Raw genomic sequence first — 23617 nt, 5'->3', positions numbered from 1 at the left:
ACAAACTCCGCGCCCTCCGCAGCTGGGGGAGAAACCTGGGCGCAGGAAGGGACTCCCTTGTTGTAGGTGAGGAATCAAGGTCAAGAATCTCCTTTAGAGTCCCCGCATTTCAGGAGAAGTGTGATGCTTTTCAGGCTCCTCCGACGCCTCACTGAGGTTATGCCTGGGAGAGCGAGCCCTTTAAGTCTCTACCCACTGGGTATGTCCCGGCCTCTCCCGGGAGAGGAGGGGCGGGGCGCTATGGCTCCGCCCATCGGCCGGGCCCTCCCCCGGCGTCCCCGCCCCGCCCCCGGCACTCAGCCGGCGGCGCCTTTGATGTTCGGACCCGCCAGCTCCCCGAGCCTCGCAGCCCTGCGCCCGCGCCCGCGCCCGCGCCCCGCGCCCGCAGCCCGCCCAGGCGGAGTCAGCCCGCGCTCCGCCCGCCGCGCTCCGGGCTCGGAGGTCCGGACTCCGGGCTCGCTGCCTCCCGGGCCGGCTCCGCGCCCCGCACCCCCGCGCCCCGCGCCCCCGAGGGCGGAGCGCACCATGCCTCAGCTGGACTCGGGCGGGGGCGGCGCGGGCGGCGGCGACGACCTCGGCGCGCCCGACGAGCTGCTGGCCTTCCAGGACGAGGGCGAGGAGCAGGACGACAAGAGCCGCGACAGCGCCGCGGGCCCCGAGCGCGACCTGGCCGAGCTCAAGTCGTCGCTCGTCAATGAGTCCGAGGGCGCGGCCGGCGACGCGGGGGTCCCGGGGGCGGGCGCCGGTGCCCGCGGCGAGGCCGAGGTCGGGGCCGAGGTGAGCGCCGGCCCGCGCCCCGCTGCTCCCCCTCAGCCGCCGCGCTCCGCCGGCCCCGGCGCTCGACTCGCGCTGCCCCGCCCCTCCCTCCCGCGGCCCTCGGGGGTCCGCATCCCTCAGACCCCTCCTGCCCCGGGCCCCGAGCCCCCAGCTTTCCCAGCCCTCTCAAGGCCCCTCTGGATCTTCCCGCAGGCTCTCGGGCGGGAACACACTTCGCAGAGACTTTTCCCCGACAAACTTACAGAGTCTCTGGGAGACGGTGAGTTTCTGCCCGGCCCGGCTCCCCTCCTCCCGCTAAGGCCCGGCCTCGGTGGGAGAGCGGGGCCTTTGAGGATGGGAGGGAGCCGAGGGGGTGCCTCCCCCCAACTGCAGCTCGAGGAGGCGGTAAAACCGAGGGGGTGGGGAGTGGGGGCGGGTTTCCCGGGCGCCGCCGGGCTCGAGTCACTTCCGGTGCCCTGACCTTTATAGGAGTAAACAGACCCCCGCCATCTCCGCCTCCCCTCCTGCCCAGGTGACTGACTAATCCCCCGACTTGAGGAGAAAGCGTTGGCCAAGGTTTCTTGGCCGGAGGGCGGAGTGGGGGCCGAGAAAGGGAGGCCCGAACTCGGGGTCCTTCGTCGAAACTTGGCACTGCGGGCACCCCGAGCCCTTCAAGTCACGAACTTGAAGGGGACCCCTTGGCAATTCCGATTTTCTCTCGAGCGAGCAGACAGCCTTCAGCCCGAGCCGCCCGGGCTGGCGCTTCTGACCAGCTGTGGTTTTTCCAGGCCTGAAGGCCCCGGAGTGCGCCAGCGGCATGTACAAAGACACCGTCTACTCCGCCTTCAATCTGCTCATGCACTACCCACCCCCCTCGGGAGCAGGGCAGCACCCCCAGCCGCAGCCCTCGCTGGTAAGTGGCCCCAGCAGCCCAGCCCGCCTTGTGCCTGCAACCTTCTTGATCAGGTATGTGAGGCATGGGCAAGAAGTGACTTTTGCCTAGAACAAAATGGATACAGAACTCTTGTTCTTGTCTTTTTCCCCATCCACACCCAGCGGGATCTGAACCAGAAGGAGAACTTTCCTGAAGGAAGGAGGGCTGCCCTAGGCACCCCACCTGCCTCCAGCGGTTGGCTTTTGTCTTCCCAGCTTGCTCACTAGCAGGCGTGGGCCCTGTCCTGGTGCTAGGTGATGCTGGGATGGAGTCGGCTTGGAGAACGGTTAAGCTGAGACCACCCACCCCTCCGGAGGGTGGTGTATGTAGTGTGCTCAGAGTTGTAAGCTTTGCTGTTAGCCTTCTCCCACTAAGCCCCAATCCTCAGTGTTTGGAGGAACGGGCAGAAAAGCTGGTCTGCTTCAGGTCTCCTGGTTGTACAGGAGAAACATGCTCTACTCGCTCTGTCCTTACTGGCATGAATGTGGCCTTACCAGAGAAACAACCCGAACACGATGTGTGGAAAGTGGGTTTTTATGAAGCTGGCTTGGTCTCAAATGCACCAGGAAGGGTTTGCAAAGGTGTTTCAAATCAGTAGTGTCAGTAAGTAGCCTGTTTAATGAATTTGCAAATTAAATTTAAGTACCCAGTGCTTTGAGAAGATTCCATGACCATTACAAACCATGCTTTTTGCCCACTGGTGCAGATGACCTAAAGTGTGAAGAGCCTTTTCTGAGTGCTGGGGAGCAGCAGTAAAGCTGCACTTACGAAAAATTCAGATTAGTGTTTCAGAGTGTGCTCAGCTGGCCAAAGTCAGGGGTGAGATTAGAGCTTCTAGGGTACATGTAAGGGTTTGGGGTCTGTGGTGGGTGGGTGTTGGGTGCAAATGTAGACCCAGGGCAGGTCAGGCCAGCAGAAGGAGGCTCACATGGCTAGTGGTGGGGGTCACCCAGAGGGCGGAGAGTGACTGCCAGGCTGTGTCAGATCAGGAGTGAGGAGGGTTGGTTCTGAAAGCTGTTTCATGCTGAAGCTGGTGGGACATGAGAAAGTAGACTGAACCTTCTCTCCAGAAACCCAGGATGGAAAACCTGGTGGTAGGCAGCTGACTAGAAATAAGCTCCTTGCCCTTTGGACTCCCATTCCTTCATCTGGGAAGGAACATGTTGGCTGAGTGGTCTGTCTGGCTTTCTGCTCTGGGGTGGCTCCGTCTGTGAGGCACTCGCTTCCTTCCAAGTCTGTGGGGGCAAGGGGCTCACCTTCTGACCTCGCCACCTGACACAGCAGCTCTCCCCAGAGACCTCTACCCGCCATGAGCTGATACTGAAGGATGCTCTGGGGGCCCCCTACAAGGTCTAAACCCTTAGATTTGGGGCCAAGTGGTGGGACATGACCCACCACTGCCAAACCACAGGCACGTGAGCTGCTGACAGGGAGCTGGCATCCCTGATAATCATGACTAAACAAAAGGCCTAGGACTCAAAGCAGACCTAGCAGGCAGATTCCCTCCAGCATCTTATGATTACACAGAGGTGCAGGGAAAAGGCAGTGTTTCTGAGTTTCTTTCACAGCCTGGGCAAGTGGTAGGAGAGTGCCCAGAGTGGGAGTGCCTCGTTCTTCATAAGGGTGTGGTGATGGGACCATTTGGTGTCCTCTAGCTTACACTGGTCGAAGTGTAGGCAGATGGATGGCTGCCTTTAGCGGTCAGGATTGGGGGGGGAGTAGGAACTAGGGCAGGCACACCATCAGTACCCTGGCCTGGATCATTCATTTTTTCAACTTTGGGCTCTTTCTCAAGGTACAGCAGATGCATTTCTATGTGTCACACCCTCTCTTATAGGGGCAGATCCCTTTGTCCTCCTCCCCACACAGCTGTAGCCTCCCGCAGCCTGGCTTCTGGGAACACAGGAGGAGGGCAGGCTCTGGAGCTGACTTTCTGTGCCCTGGCATCGGCTGCTCCATGGGGCTGGGGACAAGGACAGAGGCAAGGGCCTAAGGTGGGGAGATGCTGGGTGAGGAAGGTGTACGTGAATATAGGGGAGCCTCCTTTAAGCAAATCTGATACTTACAACCAAATAGCAAATAAGAGTAGTAGTTCTTTGTGTTACTCAGAGTTGTGTGGATATTTAAAATATGATGAGGTTTTAAAAAGCAAAATTAATTGACCCCATGTTTTGGGAGCACATTTATCATGTGATTCAAGGTTCATGTGTCTGGAATGAGGAAAGAAACTCACGATGGGTTAGGAGTCCCTTGTAGGGGACCTGAGGAAAATCACCTTTGGAAGTTTTTTTCCAAAGCTCTGCTTTCCTGAGCCCCTCTTCAGGGGACAGATGACACACTGCCCAGCCCCCACCCCCCATGAGCCTTAGAACTTGGCCCCTCTTGCTCTTTGCCCTCTCTGAGAGAATCCAGGTGGTCAACAGTTGTGTGGGGTAGCTCGGGGCCGAACGCTTGACCTCCCCTGACAGTGGGGAAAACTTATGCCAGGGACCATCTGCCCTTGTGTGGGTGGAATACCCACACGGCTGCTACGTTGGACACCTCAAAGCAGGCAGACTTGAACGTTGTCAGGAGCAATGGGCCAAATGACCACCTCACAGACAACTGCCAGGGGGGCAGAGGGATTTTTTTCCCAAAAGGTTCCTTCCTTTTGGTACTTGGTTTCTTGCAAACTCTGTTTTTGGAAGTGGAAATTAGGTCAAAGTTAATTTCATAGCTGATGTCTTTCAGGCATCTAATGTAGGCTTGCAGACAGTTACTGGCCTAGACCAGTAGCCACTATTGTTTTGTTTTGTTTGCTCCGCTCTGGGATTGAGGTGGGGAGCGGCAATGACTGGTCCTGTGCCAGACTTTGAGGGATTTCTGGGATGAGTAAGGCATCACTACTTAGGGAAACTCAGAGTCTTAGTGCAGAACTGACAGTCTGGTGCAAATCCTCATCTCAAAAAGGATATGAGGCCATGTCACTCTTCTGACCCCTTCTATGGGCTCTGCCTGGAACGCTGCTGAGCCTTTTGCCATTTAGATGAAATGCCCAGAATAGGCAAATCCATAGAGACAGAAAGTAGAGGAGTGGTTGCCGAGGGCTGAGGGAAGAGGAGAATGGGGAGTGACTGCTAATGGGTATGGGGTTTCTTTTTTTGGGTGATGAATATGTTCTGGAATTAGATAGTGGTGATGGTTGCACAATCTTGTGAATATATTAAAAGCCGCTGAATTGTATACTTTAAAATGGTCAGTTTTAAGGTATGTGAATTACATCTCAATTTAAAAAAATAGCTGAGCTGAGCCTTTTGGCTCTTGCAGGGACTTGGGGCTGTTTCCCTGTGCCGTACTGGTGTCTGGGCATGCCCGGAGACATCTGACGTGAAGGAGCCCACTTGAAGCAGTGGGCTTCTGGCCATCGGGCTCATGTTCTCTGACTCCAAGGTCTGAGGACCAAGTGAGGGGAGCGAGCCCTGGGGGAGCAGGAGGTGAGGGTATGAGCAAGACTTGAGCAGAGGAAGGAAGTGCTGCTGACGCGTGGCTAGCCGGTCTGGGGGGCCTCTGCAGAGATGCACCCACCCAACCCTCCACACCCCTCAGAGGGTGAGCAGTGGGGCCTCGCAGAGGAGGGGTAGTGATGGTTGGTCACCAGCCCTGGTTGGGATGAAGCCTGTTAGGAGAGAGTTTGGCACCAGGCTGGGCACCAGACAGAGCAGAAGCAGCCTTTGCCCCTGGAGTGCCCAGCTGAGTGGAGGAGACAGATGAATAGACCTGAATCCCTGGCCAGAGGAGTACTGTCACAAAAGGTCCTGCCGGCGTGTCCTGGGCAGACCTGGCCCCTGCCTAGGCTGTGGGGAGGGTCTGCTGAGCAGCTTCCTGAAGGAGTAGAGTTGTCTGCCCGCTGAAGACAAATAGGGGGCTGGCAGGCTTCTGGGCTCCCTCCAGACATCCCAAATCTTCCATGTCTCTACTTCATTCGCTACCCCCAAGTCCCAACCATCACCATCCCTCCCCCAGGAAGGCAGCCTAGTCCTCTAGGGTCCCTGCAGCGGACCTGGGTCCCTCCCCACAACCCTACCCTAACCCTCAATCCAGGATCCACAGAGCAGCCAAACATAAGTCAGATCCCATCTCTCGCCTGATGAAACCCTGTAGAGGCTCCCATTGCTCCTGAAGTAAAATCTAAGTCACTCACCACGGCCTGAATGCCTGGGTGGCCAGCCCCTGCTGACCGCCCCTCCTCATCTGCACCATACTCTTCCTTTCTCCCTAAAAAGCAGCCACCTCAGTGGCCTGATAGGTTTTACAACCACCAGATTCTTCCCATCTCAAGACCTTTGCTCTCGTTCCCGCAGTTCAGCATTCTCTTCTCTAGCTCTTCACCTAGCTGCCGCTTCTCATTCCTCACTCAGGGCTTATTCAGATGTCTCCTCCTCAGAGAGACTTGCTCTGACCATCCAAGTGGGGCCCTTCGTCATCCCCCATCGGGCCTCGGCTGCCTTGTCCACCCCAGCAGCTCTTCAGGCCAAGGTTTATGATGCACTTGCCATGCTGAGTCCAGAGATAGCCCATGTGTCAGAAGTATGTCTGAGCCTTAGTTTCCTCATCTGCACAATGGGAGTGGCAAGCCCTCCTCCCAGAGTTGGAGTGAGGACTGGAGGCAGCAGTACCAGGGACGTGCCCAGGAAGGTGCCAGCATGGCCTGGGCTTGGGGGTCAGGGTTTGGCCACAGTTGATCCCTCTCCCTTGCTGTCCTGGCTCCTCTGGGACCAGTGGTGGCTCAGTGGTAGGCTCCATGTGCACTCCTGTCTGGAGGACTATATCTCCACTTTGGGCCACGGGGTTTGGGGGTCTGAACCCTGGGGACCAGCCCTCAGGTGGGACTCAGGTGTACAGGCCCCCTCCTCAATGCCTGCCTCACCCAGGCATTCTTGGGAGGAAAAGTGTTATTCCTGGGGCCAGATTGGGAGCCATAGCCACTCATTCCATCCTGAGAATCCTCTCCCACCGCCCAGAGATTTTTCGGAAAGAGGCTCCCCTTCCCCAGCCATATAGAAGCCCTTTACCCAAGATGTTAGGGGCTTAAGCTATTTTGTAAGAAAAAAAAGGGAAAAGACCTTCATGGCCATTAGCCTCTGAACCACTCCCAGAGCTTTTCTCACATGGTGCCCCGTGTGCAACACCCCTGTGTCTTGCTCCGACGCTTCCCTGGTGTGCAGGCCCCCAGGCAATGCCCATGCACGGCTTCTTTGCTTGTTTTCCCTCATGTTTATTATTCATCTCTCCCTCATGTGGCTTCTAGTTTGCCCACAGCTTGCCTTACCAGTGGGAACGATGCTCTATACAAATCACTCCTTAGTTTCCATTTTGATTATTTTCCTGGAGCATAATGTTCAAAGAGAATTATGGGTTCAAGAGGTAGGAAGAATCAAGGCCCCAGTTCACTGAGGGTTCCTTGCGGTGCCCAAGCATAGCTGACGTGGAGTTTCCCCTTTTTTGTTGTTCATTTTATAGGTTCGTGGTGGGCAGTGAGACTTAAAAGTAATTTTGACTTGCATTCCTTCCTGACTTAGAAGGCTGTGTGGTATTTGGAAAATCTGCAGCAACCCCCTCACAGCCAGCTGCTCCCAAGGTGAAACTTTGTTTTGGGGGCTTCCCTGATGGTTTCAGGGCCAGGAAAGCACCCTGACAGAGGCCTATCCTGCAGACCCCTGCCCCACCCTGTCACCAGGGGCTGCGGTTTTAGGGCTGCCATCCACTCCTCCAGCTTAGCAGGGTGGAGGGGCTGACAGAGAGCCCTGAGTTGGTCACCAGCACCCAGGTATTCTTCCCCCGGCCCCAGCAGGGTTTCACGAGCCAGCTTCCATAGCCCGCAAACAGGGATATCCATACCAGTTCTGCCTACTTCCTCAGGTGCTCCAAGACTTAGGCGTGAGTGGAGTTGAAGAGGGGGCCTTGGTGGTCCCCTCTCATGGCCAGTTGGCAGCCCATGCCCTCCTGGGTCTCCTAAGATCACACCCAACCCCCGTTCCTGCATGAAGGGAGGTTTAGCTGAGCTGTAAGGATGGGCTGCAGGGGCACTGGTTTCAAGTCGCATAACTGCTGAGGTCAGGCTGGATCAGGATGGGCACAGAGCCACATGGAGGGGACAGGGGGAGCCGCAGCCTCCCTCTGAGCCTCCTCGGGCAGCTGCGGTCCCGAAGCCATACAGTCACACTCCCTCATACCTTGTGACTGGCTGCTTCCTGCCACTGTGTACAAACAAGACTGTTGGAGGAAACAGGTGTTTTATCAGGTCACAGGGCTCCCCCTCCCCCAACGGTACAGTGCACAGATCCTTGGGTAACAACCCTCCTCTGCAGGTGGGGACAGTAAGGCCAGGTCAGGGAAGGGACTTATCCAAGGCCCCTTAGAGGAGTGAAGGGGGAAGGCCTGAGTCGGGAAGCTCCGCCCCCAAATACCATATCTTCCACTCCTTGGCTGAGTGGCCTTGGGTAAGTTAACTCCTGTGGGCCTTAGCTTTCTCATCTAAAAATGAGGATAGCGAAGGTTCCTACCTCCTTGGGTTACTGTGGAATAGAACGAGATAGTGTATGTGGAGTTCCCGGCACATAGTAGTTGCTTCATGAGTGGAAGCCACTGTGGGAGGGATTGTTAACACTGTGTGGGAATGGCCCTTGTAAAGGACGCCGGGCCAGTAGGTGCAGTGCTCCTGAAGGTGCAGCTGGACTGAAGCCCCTGATGCTCTCCGTCCTCAGCTCAGCAGCCAGTTCCCCTGGGGCAGGGCAAAGAGGACAGCTGTCCGGCCCAGCCAGCCCTCGGGCCCTCAGCTGGTCGACGACATAGTGCCAGCTGTATCTAGAATCCTGGTCAAGACTCTTAACCCGTATTTACTGAGCCCCACTTGGCCTTGGCTCAGCACAGAGGGGACGGCTACCTCTGCCCCACCCCCCAGAGCTCAGTTCTGGCAAGGCAAAGAGACTCTCCTGGGGGCTCAGAGTGTTGGATAAAGAGCACTGAGGAGGGAGGGAGGCCAGTGGGGGCAGCCAGGAAGTCTTCCTGACAGGGGAGAGTTCTGGCTGGCCCAGAACCTGCGAAGGTGAGAGTGGGAGAATGCTCTAGGTCGGGGGCACAGCTCAAGCAGAGGAGGAGAGGCAGAAATTAGTATGTTCTTGGTCATTGGAAGAGCCACCCGAAGCCCAGGGTCTGTGAGGCTGGAGAAGGTCCAGCACTGAAGGCCCAGCACGTGGCCTTAATACCCGGGCAGCGCTGGTTCCAGAGCCCAGGAGTGGCTGGTGGGTACCTGCAGTGTGTTGGCAGCATGAAGGGCAGTGTGGTGCCCATGGGAGATGGTTTGAGTTGAACATAGAGGGTGAGGCGGGCAGAGCCGGCAGCTGGGGCAGGTGGATGCTGGGATGCAAGGGAGGGGGTGGGCTTTGGGCAGGGCAGACCCGAGCGAGCTGGCACATGCAAGGCAGGAGTGCCTCAGAGGTGGAAGTTTTGTGTTATTTCTTTTGACTCTCAGTCTCACTCCAGGGTCATGAGTCCAGGGTCTTGTCCGCTGTTTCCTGAGGGGAGCTGAACCCCAGAGGTCAGGTTGTGCAGCCCATTGGTGCTTTAGCCAGGGTGTGGAGAGCACGTCTCATTAGCACTGTCTCTAGAAGGACTCCAAGGCCCCAGGAGTCAATGGAGGGTCTCTGAGAACCCAGGACATTGCTAGCTTCTTCCTTCAGGCAGTTTGCTGTGTCAGCTCGCAGACCTTTGATGCTTGGGGTTTGGACGTGGGTGCCGCCTCCCTCTCTTAAAGAGGTGTGGCCCACATCAGCCTTGGCATGTGTAGTCTCTGAGCTGCAGCCCGGGAGGGTTTGTCCTGGTCAGAGGGTTTGGCCCCTTCTGGTCCTGCAGAACATGGGGCTCCCGTTGGCTCAGTCCCCTGGTGGGTAGAGGGACTGTCCCCTGCTGGATAGGGTCCCTGGCCCAAGGTAGTAGTTTGGTGAGTTTGGCCCTCTCTTGTGGGGAGGTAGCCATGTAGCCTGTCCCACCCATGGAGCCTGCCTGCCTGGGCTGTGCCAGCAGATATGGCTTTAGAGCCCAGAGGGAGATGGTGACACACAGCCTTCATGTCACAGCCAACTCCACAGCCAAAACTCCTTGGAGATCAGAGGAAGCAGATGCTTTGCCAACCCCTTTACCCCCCCCATTAAAACAACCATCTCTCTCTCTCTCCACGGACCGGAGAGGTGTCTGGGCTCCACACTCTCTGCTTTCAGCTGATGGCGAGTGTGCGGCTGGGGCTGCAGGCATGGATGGGCAGGATGTGGCCCCAGGGAACAGTGGGTTCTGGGGGTGCATGATTACAGCTGCCCCAGCCCACCGTGTCTGGGAGGCCTAGCCAGGGCTGGCCGATCACCCCTCCCAAGGAAGCCCAATTTGCCCATGAGGGGAGGTGGCTATGATGGGTAAGGAAGCCAGGGACCAAGGCCACCTCCTCCCCTGGGTGTGTGACCTCAAGCAAATCTGTTAACCTCTCTGGGTCTAAGTTTCCTTCTGTAAACGGGGGTGGGGAGCTCTGGCCATGAGGATTTCTGAAGTTCAGATAAGTGTCAGCTGGAGAGGCCTGCTGCTTGGGTGGGCCTCAGGTGGGGCTTTGTTGGGCATTGCAAGAACTGCTCCAGGCCTAGTCTCCCTGTCAGGCAAGAAGGAATTGTAGGAAGGGAGAGACAGGTGACAGGAGTCCAGTTGAGGGTATTCTGACTAACTCTGACCTGGCTCTGGTGGCAGGAGGCCCAGCCTCCCGGTCTGCTGGGCCGCCATCTGAAACGCATTACCAATGCTTTGTAAACTGCACATCATTCGGCCACATGAAAGCCCGGGATCTAAAAATAGCCATTCCCAGAGGACACCCCGCATTGGCGGGGCTCAGCTGACCTCTGCACGCACACCCACCACTAGGCCACCTCCCTTGCCAGGGGCCCCGACTGGCAGGGCCACACCCACCCACCCTCCCAGTGTGGGTAGCCACTGCCGGAGGCCACTTTATCTGGGCACAGATCTCGTCCAGCTGGTCAAAGCTGCAGGCCTCAAGGCCTTAACTAGGGCAGAATGTCTGGAGGAGGCAGCTGAGGGCATGTCGGTGGCCGCAGGACCCCTTCCCTAGACCATAGATGCCTGGCATGTCTGTGGGAAGCCAGTGGAACCATCTTACAGATGAGCACACTGGGGCCCTGTGGAGGGGAAGCACAGGAAGGGGGACTTGGCCACTGTCAGATGGTAGACAGGAGGGCCGCTGGTGGATGTGCTGGTATGAGAAGGGCAGGGTCCTGCCCTGGACCCCGTGGTGTCGGTGGAGTCTGCCCCAGCATGAAGGCAAGGCAGCTGTGGGTCTCCAGGCTGCTACAGTTGACTCTTTGCCCTACTTTCTGCAGGCTCCTTTTCCCTATAGCCTCTATGACCAACTGCAAAACCACTCTTTTCCCTAAAAATAAACATGCTTATGGGATTGGGGGAAGCTTTGTAGCTATCAAAGGAAATAATAGGGTGTTTAAGAAAATTACATTGCGTTTTAAATAACCAGCATGAAAGTCATTAAGTTTGAAGTTTCATTCAAATCAGATGGCTCTGTGGCTGGCCCGGTGGCCAGGCAGGCAGGGGGTGGGTGGGCACTTAGGGACGCTGAGAAGCAGCCTGTAGAGAGTTCTGCAGCAGCGGCAGTGAGGTCTCTGTGGCTGTAGCCAGGGTCCAGGCGGGGTGGCCCTGAGTGTGTGCCGGGCTGCAGCAGCCGCCCCAGAGCTTGCTGACAGGCTTTGAAGCAGGCTGCAGCCTGGGAGCCCCCCAGCTGTGGTGGGCAACCCCATGGGTGGGGCTGGGGGGTGAACACAGACCAAAGGGTGTGGGGCCAGATGAAGCTGGGATTGCAGAGGCCACGAGCGTTGATGGCCGTGTTGAGGTGGGGTTTAAGAGATGGTGGTTGGGATCAAAAGGGCTGGAGAGGATCTACAGGGCCAAGGCCACATCTGTCTTCTTCACTGCTGGAATCTTAGCGGCCAGCATAGCGCCTGACCCATAGTAGGTGCTCGTAAACAGTTGCAAGAATAACAACAGCCACAGTAATAGTGCACGTGTCAAGAACATCCCAAGTGCCAGACCTGTGCTGGGGACTTTTAATCCTAATATCAAGATCCTTACAAGAAGCCAAGAAAGTAGATACTATTATTGCTCTCATTTTACAGATGGGGAAACTGAGGCTCAGAGAGGTTAAGAACTTTCTAGTACCTGGCAGAGTCAGGACTTGGACTGAGGGGTGTTTTACCCCAGAGCCCAGGCTCTGCTCTGTCCCTTTGGTCTCGATTGTGTGGAGCTCGTTGGGAGCACTGCAGCCTGCAAAGCTGAACCCACTCCTGTTGAGTTTATGAGCTGAATTCCTCTGGCCTCAAGGAAAGACTCGGCCCTTAGGGCATGACCTCAGAGCTCTGGACCTGGGTCAGGGCTGGACCACATGCTATCGGGGGCCAAAAGGGTTGTTTCTTGGTTAAAAGCAGGACCTCAGGGCTTCCAGAATAAATATTACCTGGAAAAGTGTTTATAAATGACATTTAAGATGACATCAGGTTCGGGAATTCCCTGGTGGTCCAGTGGTTAGGACTCTGTGCTTTCACTGCCGAGGGCATGGGTTCAGTCCCTGGTTGGGGAACTAAGATCCCGCAAGCCTCACAGCGCAGCCAAAAATTAAATTAAATGTTAAAAAAAAGATTACATCAGGTTTGATGCATGATTCAAGGACAGTTAAGAACTATGTATAGGTTGGTTCGTTCTTTCTAACTTTGGTCCTGGTCCTGGCTTAGCTTGGAGCTCACTGTTGGACTTCTCTGGCCCAGGTGCCCTCCTCTGTGTGGTCCAGGGATGGGCTAGAGGGTGTCCTAGGCTCGGAGACAACAGGAATGGCTGGACTGAGGAATCTGAGGGCATCCCTGCACATGGTTGTCCCCTCCCCAAACCCCTTGGGAACCAGATCCACCTCCCAGCCCTGCTGCGGCATTTTGAGAGTTTCTTCTTCTACCACTGCCCTCCTCTGCTCCTCCCGTGCCACCCCCCACGCCTCCCCCCGCCCCTGCCCTGGCTCTGGTCACTGAGGGCTAGTCAGGAGCTCAGGAGTCTGGCCCAACAGCAGTCTGGCAGTAGTCCGAAGGAAATCGAGGGCCAGCAGCCCTGGCCTGGCACAAAGTCCGGCTTTCCTGAAAAGCTTTGGTCTAGGGACATGCTCGCCTTTGTCTTTTGTTTTCTTCTTCATTAATTTTAAAAAATATTAGCAGACACAAATATTACTTCATTTAATCCCTATGAGATATGGATATTGTACAGATGGGGAACCCGAAGCACAGAGAGACACACTTTGCAAGTGCTGGAGGAGAGATGTGAATTCAGGCATCTACCTCTGTGTTCCCTGCCCTTACCACCTGCTACCTTGCCTCTTAGACAACATACCTATCCACTCATTTTTGAAAAGTTGGGTTTTATAGCTACAGCTGGGTCGCCTTGGCTCCCCCATCCCATCCATCCCCACTCCTCACCCCCCCCCCAGGAATTTAGTGTTTCACCCTCTCCCTGTGTTTTTATAGTGTTAGACTCAGGTGTGTATCTGTAAAAGCTGTTTGGTGTGGTTTTTGGAACCCCCTAACTCAACCTCATTAGAGGGCTCCACCCCAAGAGGCCCCCTGTGGCAGTTGCAGCAGCCCTGCACTCCTCCGTCTGCTTACACTTGGCGTGAGGGGCCAAATGTAAGTGGGAGTGGGAGTATCCTGGGGCCTGTGGGTGGGAGTGGGTGGGAGTATCCTGGGGCCTGAAGCCTCCAGCAACTCCTTTCCACTCCTTGCCTTGTTCACTTGGGATAAACCACTGGACTGAGTCCAGGCAGAGCCCCAAGGGCCTTCCTTAACTGGCAGTAGCTGCAAGGGTTAGACCCAAGTGAGCTTCGTGACTGTGGCCCCAGGGCAGAACTGTCCTCCGGGGCTGGTGCAGGCAGCTGAACAGACCAGGTAACTCAGAGACCCCCATCTTGTCTTTGCTCGTCAGAAGCTGGCTGGAATTAATCAGGGCAGGAATGCAGTGCCAAGGCTGGGGGTGAGATCTCTAAGTCTCTTCTGCCTCCCACCCTTGAGCCATTGCTGACCATCAGCCTCCGCCTCTCTGGGCCCTGCGCCGGGCCGTCCTGGCTCTTGCTCCTAGGCAGCACGCTAACTCTTCTGCGGGTGGCCATCCCACCCCGCGTGCACGTGGACGGGGAAAAGAGGCCAGACCTGGTGGGAAGAATGACTTCTCACGGTTCCTTTAGTCATTTACGACTGAGGACCCACATCACCTCCTATGAGGGCAGGGTGTTGCTGGCAAAATCCAGCAGGTCCCGGGTGGGTGGAGGTCTTAGTGAGGAGACCCAGTGTGCGGGGGGAGAACCTGGCAACCACTCGGCTCCTGCGCCTCACACGTGTGGTCTCCATTGCTGCGCGCTACCAGCTGGCCTGTGAGGCCTCTCACCGAGTGGTAAAGATCTCTGGCCAGGAACCCCAAAGGGCTGGATTCAAATCCCGATCTGTCATTACTTGCTCTGAGACGTTGAGCAAGTCGTTTAACCTCTCCCGGCTACCCTTTCCTCATCCGCACAATCTGTACACACGTCACAAAGTGGTTGGGAAGACTGGTGGGATTCGGGGGGCGGGGGGCGAACCCTGCAGGGTGCTAGGCACACAGGAGGCTGCCACTAGTGGGGGCTGCTGTGTCTAAATCTGCACGTCCGCTGCTTTCTTCATGCCTTTTCTACAAAGCCTTTTGGTTTTGCTCCCAGGGGAACAAAACCTCTGAACTCCTCAAATGCCTTCTTCCCAGAGCCTGGCTTTCCCTACTGCCAAAGACAGCCTGAGCCGAGGTTGTGCCCCGGCCTCTGCCTCAGGCACATGGGCTCCTGGAGGGCTGGGCCTTGAGGAGCTGGGGGGGCGACTGCCTGGACAGGGGACGCCCAGCCCCCGGGCTGCTGCAGAGTCCCCAGACAGTGTGTCGGTAGCATCAACTAGCAGCTCGGCTGCAGCAGCTCCCGGAAGCTTATATTTTCCTCTGAAAACATCCTGTCCTGAGGGGCGTTTACCTCAGAGAGGAAGAAGGAAAACAAAAGTAAACGAATGCATAGAAACCACTGGAGGCTGTGGGCCAGGCCACTCAGCTAAGTGAGGTTCCGCTAGCTCCGGGGGTGCCTCGGGGCCAGGCTGGGTCTAGAGCAGGCCTGTGGTTTGCCAAGGCTGTAGGCAGGGACTCGAGTCCTCGCCTCTGCTGTGGCAGGACCCCGTATCTGATGTCGAGGCCAGGCAGCTGCTGGACTGGCCACGTGGACCTGGGAGGGCTCTGTGCATCCCTGACCACAGTCCTGTGCTGGCAGGCGGGACTAAAGCCTCCTGGTCCACAGGGGTGTGGCCCAGCCATACCCCAGCTCTCCAGCTCAGCTGGCCACACAGCCGCGGCTCCATGCTCTGTGGTGGGCGTCTAGCACAAGGTGTCCAGCACGCTGTGGGCGGGGTGCTTGAGGGCCGTCATCTGGAGAGCACCATGTCCTGGGCAGCGGGGGCTGGCTATAAAAGGGCATGAGCCCAGCCGGGGGATATCTGCAGACGTGGGGTCTGCGGGAGCCCGCACATCAAGGCTTGGCTGATATGCAGGCGAGTCCCCTTTGGAGGACCTGCTTCCTTCTGGGAAGTTCATTCTCATGGTCCCAGGCCGTGGGGCAGCTTCCCACTCAGAAACTGGCCAGACTCCTTGGCACTTAAGCACCGTGGGTGCTGGACAGTGGATCCCCAGCTCCAGACCTAGAGGACTGGGGGAGCTGTGTGTGGTGGGCACTAGTGGGCCCTGGAGCTGGGAGAGGAGTCCAGAGGAACTGAACAAGGCCAGAGCAGAAGTTCAGTGGCAGACCCTGGATGGAGCGTGGCCTGGTTTCTGGCAATGCAGGGAAGAGAAGTGAGAACTGGAGAGGACCTCTTGAGCAGGGCCACTGTGTGGGGTTATGCAGGGGACCTGGGCCAAGGAGCTGAAATCTAGCCTGCACTATGCTCCCCAAGCCACGTGCCCTGGTGTGGGCCCGGCTGTCTCTCCAGAGGAAAGGGTACTTTTTCTAGTTAGCACAAAGGCACCATATGAACTAGTGGTAGCCCTGGCTTTGACTGTCTGGTGATTTCGACTCCCAAGGTGTTGCAGGAAGGAGGAGATTGGGTAGAAGGAGGCACAGGGTCTCAGTTGCCAGGCAGGATGTCCCTGACTCCCAGCAGTGGCCCCAGTTCCTCCCAGCCTCCTGTGTGCTGCTGTGACCATGCCCAGCCCCAGCCAGGGTGCTTTGTCCAGTGCTGCCACACGCTCCCTAAACACTGGCTCACACTGGGCCCTACCTACACGTACTGCTAGAGACCCAACTTTGAGAGCCCAACAGGTGGGGGGAGAGCTCTCCAGGCAGAGGCAACAGCATGGCCCTTGAGGCCAAAGTGGCTGGAGCACAGGGGGACAGGAGGTGAGAGATGAGAATGTGGCTGTCTGGTGTTGCTTGAAGACCCTGAGAGACCTTAAAGGGGTCCCCGGCACTGACTTGCAATTTTCTCAGCGTCACTGAGCCTCACGTCCCTCATGAGTAAAACGGGAAGGATAACGCCTGCCTCAAATAAGTTGTCACATGTGGCATTTACAATACTGAATTTCACATCTGTGCACTTGGCAGAGAGAACAATAACTCTGTCAATAGTCCACCCTTCTATCTAGTTCGAGGTGTGGATCTGCCCTCCTTCTGTGGACTCGTCCCAAGGGCCGTTCCGCAGCTCCAGAGCGGGCATCAGGAATACCCCCCTCCCCCTTCTAGGAGCCAAGAGACTGAAGTCAGGTCCATGGTTGGATGAGTGGGTAGGCATGCAGGGGCTCTGGGGCATCAGGTATTCTAGAGGCCTTCATTCAGCAAGTCTTAATGAACATGCCAAGTACAGACCCTGGAGAGGCAGAGATGACTAACAAGCCGATTCTGCCCTTTAGGACCCCCAGGCCAACAACCCCTGCAGCAAGTGGGCAGCTCTGCCTGCTGGGCTGGTGGAACCCCACCCAGGTCACAGTCCTAAGGAGGTGGCCCTTAGACAGAAGTCAGGATGAGAAGGAATCAATATGGCAAAGAGTAGGAGGAAGTGTGGAAAGCTGGGAGGGGAGGGCGTAAGGGGTGGGTTAAGGTGCAGAGGCGGAGAGCCGGACGCCTGGGTAAGAGAGAGGCAGGCCTGCGTGGTTGGGTATGGCTGGGGTGTGGCTGTGCGAGAGTGAGTCGGGGAGATGTGGGCTGGGGACCTGGGGTCATGTCCCAACTATAGCCATCAGGCAAGCTCCCCGTGCCAGCAGCCCTGGCTGGCAGGCAGGCAGGCATGGGGTATAGCTAGAACCCCAATCCCGGGGTCCCAGAACTTAGTGGAGCATCTTTAGGGTCAGGGGAGCACTGCCTCAGGTGACTCTGACCAACTAGGCTGAAGAAGGGAGAGACTGAGTTTAGGACTGGGACTCCTTCCCCTGTTCCCCCTTGTTCTATCCTTGATAACCGTAGGGCCTTTGCAGTACAGTGGGTGGAATCTCACCTCTGCCACTTACAAGCTGTGTGACCTTGGGCAAGCTATGTAATGTCTCCATCTCAGTTTCCTCGTTTATTAAATGGGGATAATAATTGTACCTATTTCATAGGTTTTAGGAGTACATGAGTTAAACTCTATAAGGTGCTCAGAATTATGCCTCGCACAGGGTATAAACCATCAGCTGTCATTAGCAGATGCTGATCTCCTGGCCTGATACATTGTAGGAGCTTAGTAAATACATCCTGACTGACTGTGTCTGCTGATAGTGATCAACTGCGAATTCTGGTGCAGTGTGTGTATGTGTGTGTTGGGGGGTGGTGCTCCTCCTGGCATAGTCCCTGCCAAGGGGAGACCTTCTTGGGAGGGCCTTGTCAGCCTCACAGGCTTCCAACCCCCCAGGCTTGAGACCAGAGGAAGCAGCAGCTTTCTTCGCTGAGAAAGTGTTGTGCGGCTTCTTGAGCGTTTGGGGGTTTTCAGAGTCAACCGTTAGAGGCGAGGGAGCTTCTCTGCTGGCAGTGGCAAGGGCTCTCAGGGTGCACACAGCCTGTAAGCCGACCTCTGCGGTCTGCAGGGAAAATGCCGACCGTGTTTATTTTTCACCTGAGCCTGCAGGAAGTTGGGGGTTGGGGAAGAGGGAGGTGGGAGCAGCCCGGCCAGGCCCAAGCCCGACTTCAGAGCAGAGGAGACCGACCTCAGGAGTCCCTCATTTCCACCTCCTCCTGCCTGGCCCTGCCCTAGGGCCCCTTCTTGGCTCCAGCCTGCTCAGCAAGAGGAGGGCTTGCTGGGGCACCAGAGTGAGGAATTTCCAACCATGGGACAACGAAAAGATTCCAGAAGGATGAGGACCGCCTTTGGAACGATAGGTTTTGAACCGGCGTGGGGAAGCACAGTAAGAGCAATGCCGTGGCAGGAAGGACCGCCTCTGCTAAGGCTGTTCCCAGTCCAAGGGTCTCAGAGTCTAGACTAGTCCTGGAGTGCTGCAGTCTGGAGGGGGAGAGGGGAAAGGGGCTGTATGCAAAGGCCAAGAACAGGGGTCTTGGAGTGTGCTGATCAAGGAGTATGGTCTGCTGTTAGGTCTTTCATTTGTTTATACATCCCACCATGCTGGGAGCGCTTACTGAGTGCCCAGCGCTATGCCTGGCACTCTGCCCTTAGAGGTAAGAGATGAGGTTGTGCCGTCGAGATACTCAGGGACCGGTGGGGACGATCAACGCAGGCCTGCCTCCTTCCCTCGGAGGCAGGGCACAGGCACCATCAGGGGAGGAGAGGAGCAGAGCTCCAGTCACTGGGCTCCCCAGACACAGGCCAGGCCCCAGGCAACTCCACCCTGCTGGCTGGGCAGCCTAGCCCTGGGACAGCCTTGTGCTGGGGCCGTGGAGCGGGACGTTCCATTGGCTGAGAGGGGCTTGGGGCACCAGGTCCTGCGCCAGACAGTTTCCCCTGGCTGCCACCACTGGGCATGCAGGGGGCTGGGGAGTGAGGCTGAGAGGCAGCCTGCACGAACGTGGGAAGGACTGGCCAGGCCATCAGTGCTCTGCCCTGGAGCCCTGGCACCTCAGGGCCTCCACCTGCAGGCAGGTTCTCAGCCCCACCTCCACCCACCTGGCACTTCTCCTGTGGCCTGGCTACAGACTCCCGTTCAATGAGGCTTTTCCCCAGTTCCCAGGGAAGGATGGGGGACAGGATGAGCCCTCTGTCCATCTGCTCCTGTCACACACATACATAACCAGGCCAGAGGCTATAGGGTGAGCTGGATTCTGAGGTTTCCTAGACCTAGAATGAGCTGTGTTACAACATGGAGCTTAACCAGCCTGGCCAAGGAGGGTCAGCTCTAGCTGTCCCTCAGGTGATAGGGCTTCGTGGCCCAAACGAGCCTTCCCCAGGGAAGGTGGTGTGCTGCGAAACCTGCTGTGGAGCCACCCTCTCCCTGCCCTGGGCAGAGTGGGACTCCGGGACTGTCTTCCTAGAGCTGGCACCTTGGACCCCAGGCTCTGCTCCTAAGATTTCCCCGGGTCAGAGCTGCCTGTTCCACCAGCCAGGCTTATAACTCTGAGGGCTGAAAAGCCAGAGCCAAGGCTGGATGGCAGGGCCTTCTCTGAAGCAGAAGTTTAGACTTGAAAGCTCCGTGGTCTGCAGGGCCCTGTGGAGGGTGTTCATTCCACCCATTGCACCAGGGCTCCAGGCATTTGTGCCCTTAGATGGCGAATAGTGGAATGCCTTCCACCAGGGTCCCAGGTTCCTGAGGGAGTGGGCCCTGAGGCTAATCTCCCTGTGTGCCACAAGGCCTGGGATCTGGCTAATCCCTGTCCTAGGAACTTATCAGGGTAAAAAGGCCCCCGAGGTTTCCATAAAGCTTTCCACCTTCATAGGCCCTTGGCTCCTGCTCCCAAAAATTCTAGGATACAGTAGGTTTTTTTGTATCCTTGACCAGTGAGGTAGGCAGGGTTGATATGATCATGCTCATTTTACAAGGGGCATACTGGCCCAGGGTCCTGTAGAGGAAAGGTCAGTGAAAAAGGTCAGCAAGCCTAGAGCTGTACTTCCCAACCCACTTCCCATCCTGGCACAGTTAAAAATGACCACTGGAGTAACTAACTGGAGGAAGAGGCTGGAGGCTGGAGGCTGGAGGAAGAGGCTGGAGGCTGAAACAACCATGAGAAGTGCTGGGCATAGTGAGCAAGGAGAGAGGAAGGTAATGGTGTTAGAGAGGTAGTTGGGGGCCTGATCCTGGAGCTTCATAGGCCTGGGCTGAGGAGCAACGTGATCTGATTTATATGGCTGCTGGATGGAGGACTGAGGAAGCAGGAGGCTGCTGCAGTCGCCAGGTGAGAAGGGACTGTGGCTTGGACTGGGTGGGGAAAGGGAGAAAGAAAGAAGTGGTTGGATTCTGTTATACTTTGAAAGTAGAGCCATTAGGATCTGCTGACAAATTGGAGGTGGAGTGTGAGAAAAAGAAGCGTCAAAGGTGACTCCAAGCTGTTTGGTCTCAGCCACTGGAAGGAGGGAGTTACCATTAACTGAGGAAGATGGAGAGGAATGTTTGGGGCAGGAAGTCAAAGGTTCTACTTTGGACATGTTGAATTTGGGGAGCATTTGGAGAGTGGCGTTCCTAGGAGAAGTGGGGGCTGGAGATACAGATGTGGAGTCATCAGATGAAGACGTTTAAAGCCGTAAGCCTGGATGAGAGCAGCCTGGGAGGGGAGGATTGATAGAGAACTGAGGGCCAAGCTTGGGTCAGGTCAGGAAGAAGATGAAGAGCCAGAAACAAGGCCGAGAAGGAGTGGTCTCTGAGGTTAGAGGAAAATCAGGGAAGTGTGGCATTCTGGAATCCAAGTGAAGAAACTACCACGAGGAGGGAGAAATCAGTTGTGTTCAGTGTGCTGAGAAGTCAGGTAAAATGCAGACTGAGAATTGACCGCTGAGTTCAGCAACATGGAAGTCACTGGGGACCTTGACGAGTCACCTAGGGAAGTGATGGGGCAAGAGACTGGCCTGGATGAAGGCATAATGAGAGCTGAGGACTAGAGGCAGCAAATGGGGACAGCTCTGCTGAGGTCTGCAATAAAGGGGAGCAAGACAGGAGGTGGCAGCTGGAGGACTTACAAATGGGAGAAATAGCAACCTGCTGGTGCCCTGGTGGGAATAAGACTGCGCTTGCAAAGTGCTGGGCACAGTGCCTGGCATGTGGCAAGTACTCAGTACATGAAGGGGTCACATTCCCCCACACCCCATACCCCACACCTACTGTCCCAGTCTGCTCCTCTCTCTCTTGCCGGTCACCTGCAGGCCTGAGGATCCTGTTTTCCACCTTCCATTCCCGCGCACAATCCCAACCTGTCACAGGTGTGTCTGGGTCCATGCTGGGGATAAAAGAAGGCCTGGGAATGACAGGAGCTTCCCCCCAGCTTGTTCAGGAAGCCCAGCCTTCACAGAGCAACAGGAGGGTCCCACCAACCAAAGCCTTGAACAGCATGGCCCCGTCTTCACTCTTCCCAAGTGATGCTGCCAGTGGGCTGCCAGGTGTGTCTGCCATCTCCAGGCAGACCTCCTTTGGCATAATAAGACCAAATCTGGCCCATGTGAGGCCTGGCACCAGGGGGCTAGGGAAGCACTCTAAGTAACGTTTCCTCCTCACTCTTCAGGGTGAATGAGGGGCTTCTTACATGTCCCTTCCTCATTACTTGACACCTGACTGCTTGAGCTCCTGGCTTTATCCTCACAAGAGCCATTTGAGACAAGATAATAGGTGCTCAGGTATTGTAGTAAATTAGATCCAGGAACTGAACGTGGTTGGCAGACTCTTCCTCAGGCTCACAGTGGAGAGTCCTCGGAAGCTCTCCTGCGCTGCCCCAGGAGGCCAGGAGAGGCCTCTGGTCAGAGGTGAGGCATCGGCCTCAGGAAGTGGTTGTGATGCCAGATCCATGCCAGCCGCAAAGAAGGAGCCACCACTATTAGAGCATTAACTCCTATCTGCCTGAGGACAGAAGGCAGGCTCATCATCCCTGGTATCTAAGACTCCTCCTGGTGGGCAGATGGATGAGCAAGGGACTGACAGGTGGCAGTGTGAGCAATTTACCGAGCCCTGAAGGGAAGGGTACAGCTTGTAGCCCAGCCTGAAGCTCCCCTGGAGGCAGGAATGTGGGAAAGGGGGTGGCCGGGGCTGTTGCTGGGAGGTGTGGGATCCTGTGCCCATCTGGGAGCCTCATGCCATGGCTACAGTGTGGCTCATACCTGCCCTTCCCTCTAGCCTCACTCTGGACCCCCAACAGCCAGTGCCAAAGGACCAGTGCCAGGCCTCCTCACCAAGAGCTACCCTCACCTTCCCCAAACCTGGTGATGAAGGGATCATGAACCCCATCCACTACACAGGAGAGGAAGCCCAGAGATGTTAAGGAGTCTGGCTAAATTCAGCCAGTGAGAAATTTCACCTACAGGGTGGGGAGGAGCCCAGACTACCATCTCTCATGACTGTCTTGCCCCAAAGATGTCCCATTTCTTCTGTGTCGTGGGTTAGAAGTCACTCATCTGTGCTCCCAGCCAGCAGCATCCCCACAGGTGGACTTTTCCAAGTGGAAGCTGACCTTCAGTTTTAGATGATGTCTCCAGGGCCCTGGCCTGCAAAGGTGCGCACCGAGGATATGCAGAGCTAGGCCTTGGCCCTGAGCCGCAAACTCCCTGTGGTTGGGTCTCAGGGGAGCCCCCGTCCCAGTCTGAATATGAGTCAACTCATGACAAATCCATGTGACTAGCGTGAAAAGTAAGAGTCCTGTGGTGCTGAGGAAACAGGAAATGTGGAGGCTGGGTGGGTTGGCCCTGGGGGGAGCCTGGCCACAGCTGGCACCACCTTGCCCCACCTCCCCTGAGTTAGAGAGCTGAGGGAGCCCCTTCCCTATGTCAACAAATCCTCTTAAGCCTGAGGTGGTTCCAGAGGGTCAGACTCAAGCCCCTCAGTCTGGGGGCTAGAGGAGGGGGACAGCAAGCTCCAGGCTGTCTTAGGGCTGGAGGCTTGTGAGCAGCTCCCCAGACAAGCCATAGGGCCTCAGAGAAACTGGGGGATCTCTGAAACCAGGAGGCAGGAAGAATTTCCTGGGCAGGGGAAACGCCTCCTAGAACTGAGGGCCAAGAAAGACCGAGAGGCTCTCTAGGAGACTGGACTGCTTGGGCAAAGTTGGGTGGAGAGGCAGGGCCACTGGACACCAGGTGGCCTGAGTGGGGTCCTGTCCAGTGAAGCCTGCGGTTTTGATCACCTCCACTTTCCTCTGGTGGTTGGGCTGCCGCCACACAGCTAATTGGGGCTCTTCCTATATGTGCACCCCGGTCTCGTGCCTTCCTCCCTCAGGTCCCCCACATTCACCCACCCTCCTCGTTTTTCAGCACAACAAGGCCAGTCAGCCTTCCCACGGCGTCCCCCAACTCTCTCCTCTCTATGACCATTTCAGCAGCCCACACCCCACACCTGCTCCAGCCGACATCAGCCAGAAGCAAGGTATGGATCCTGGATGGGAAGGGCCCAACAAGACCCAGAGCTGGGGAGTGGGGAGATCAAGTCCCAGCCTTCTGAGACCAGGTGGCTAGACCATGGAGAACCTGGGGCTGTGCAAACTCAGGGCCCCTCGAACATGCCCAAAAGATTGAGGAGCCTGAGGGCACCAAAGGGTTGGGGAAGGTGGTACCTGGTCAAAATCTGAAGGCTTCAGGTTGAGGTAGGAGCCTAAATCCTGCATGACTACCCAATACCAGTATGGGAGTAGGCCTCTGTAAAGCTGATAAATATAAAATTTGTAGTCTTTCCCTCCCCCAGTGAGAAAATGGAAAGTGG

General features: G+C 56.6%; 1 protein-coding gene across 1 annotated transcript in view; it reads left to right on the top strand.

Moving 5' to 3' along the window:
- Positions 1-525: 525 nt before the first annotated feature.
- Positions 526-23617, top strand: part of TCF7 (transcription factor 7) — a gene marked incomplete at both ends in the record, with an annotated part of 31073 nt that continues 7981 nt past the window's right edge. The window contains 4 exon segments of the mRNA XM_079703361.1: positions 526-777; positions 970-1036; positions 1545-1669; positions 23173-23284. Coding sequence (XP_079559487.1) covers positions 526-777; positions 970-1036; positions 1545-1669; positions 23173-23284 — 556 coding nt within the window.

This window comes from Hyperoodon ampullatus, assembly GCF_949752795.1.
Source record: "Hyperoodon ampullatus genome assembly, chromosome: 4".
Classification (NCBI taxonomy): Eukaryota; Metazoa; Chordata; class Mammalia; order Artiodactyla; family Ziphiidae; genus Hyperoodon; species Hyperoodon ampullatus.
Note: the sequence above shows the minus strand (reverse complement) of the source record. Positions and strands in the feature narration are given on the sequence as shown.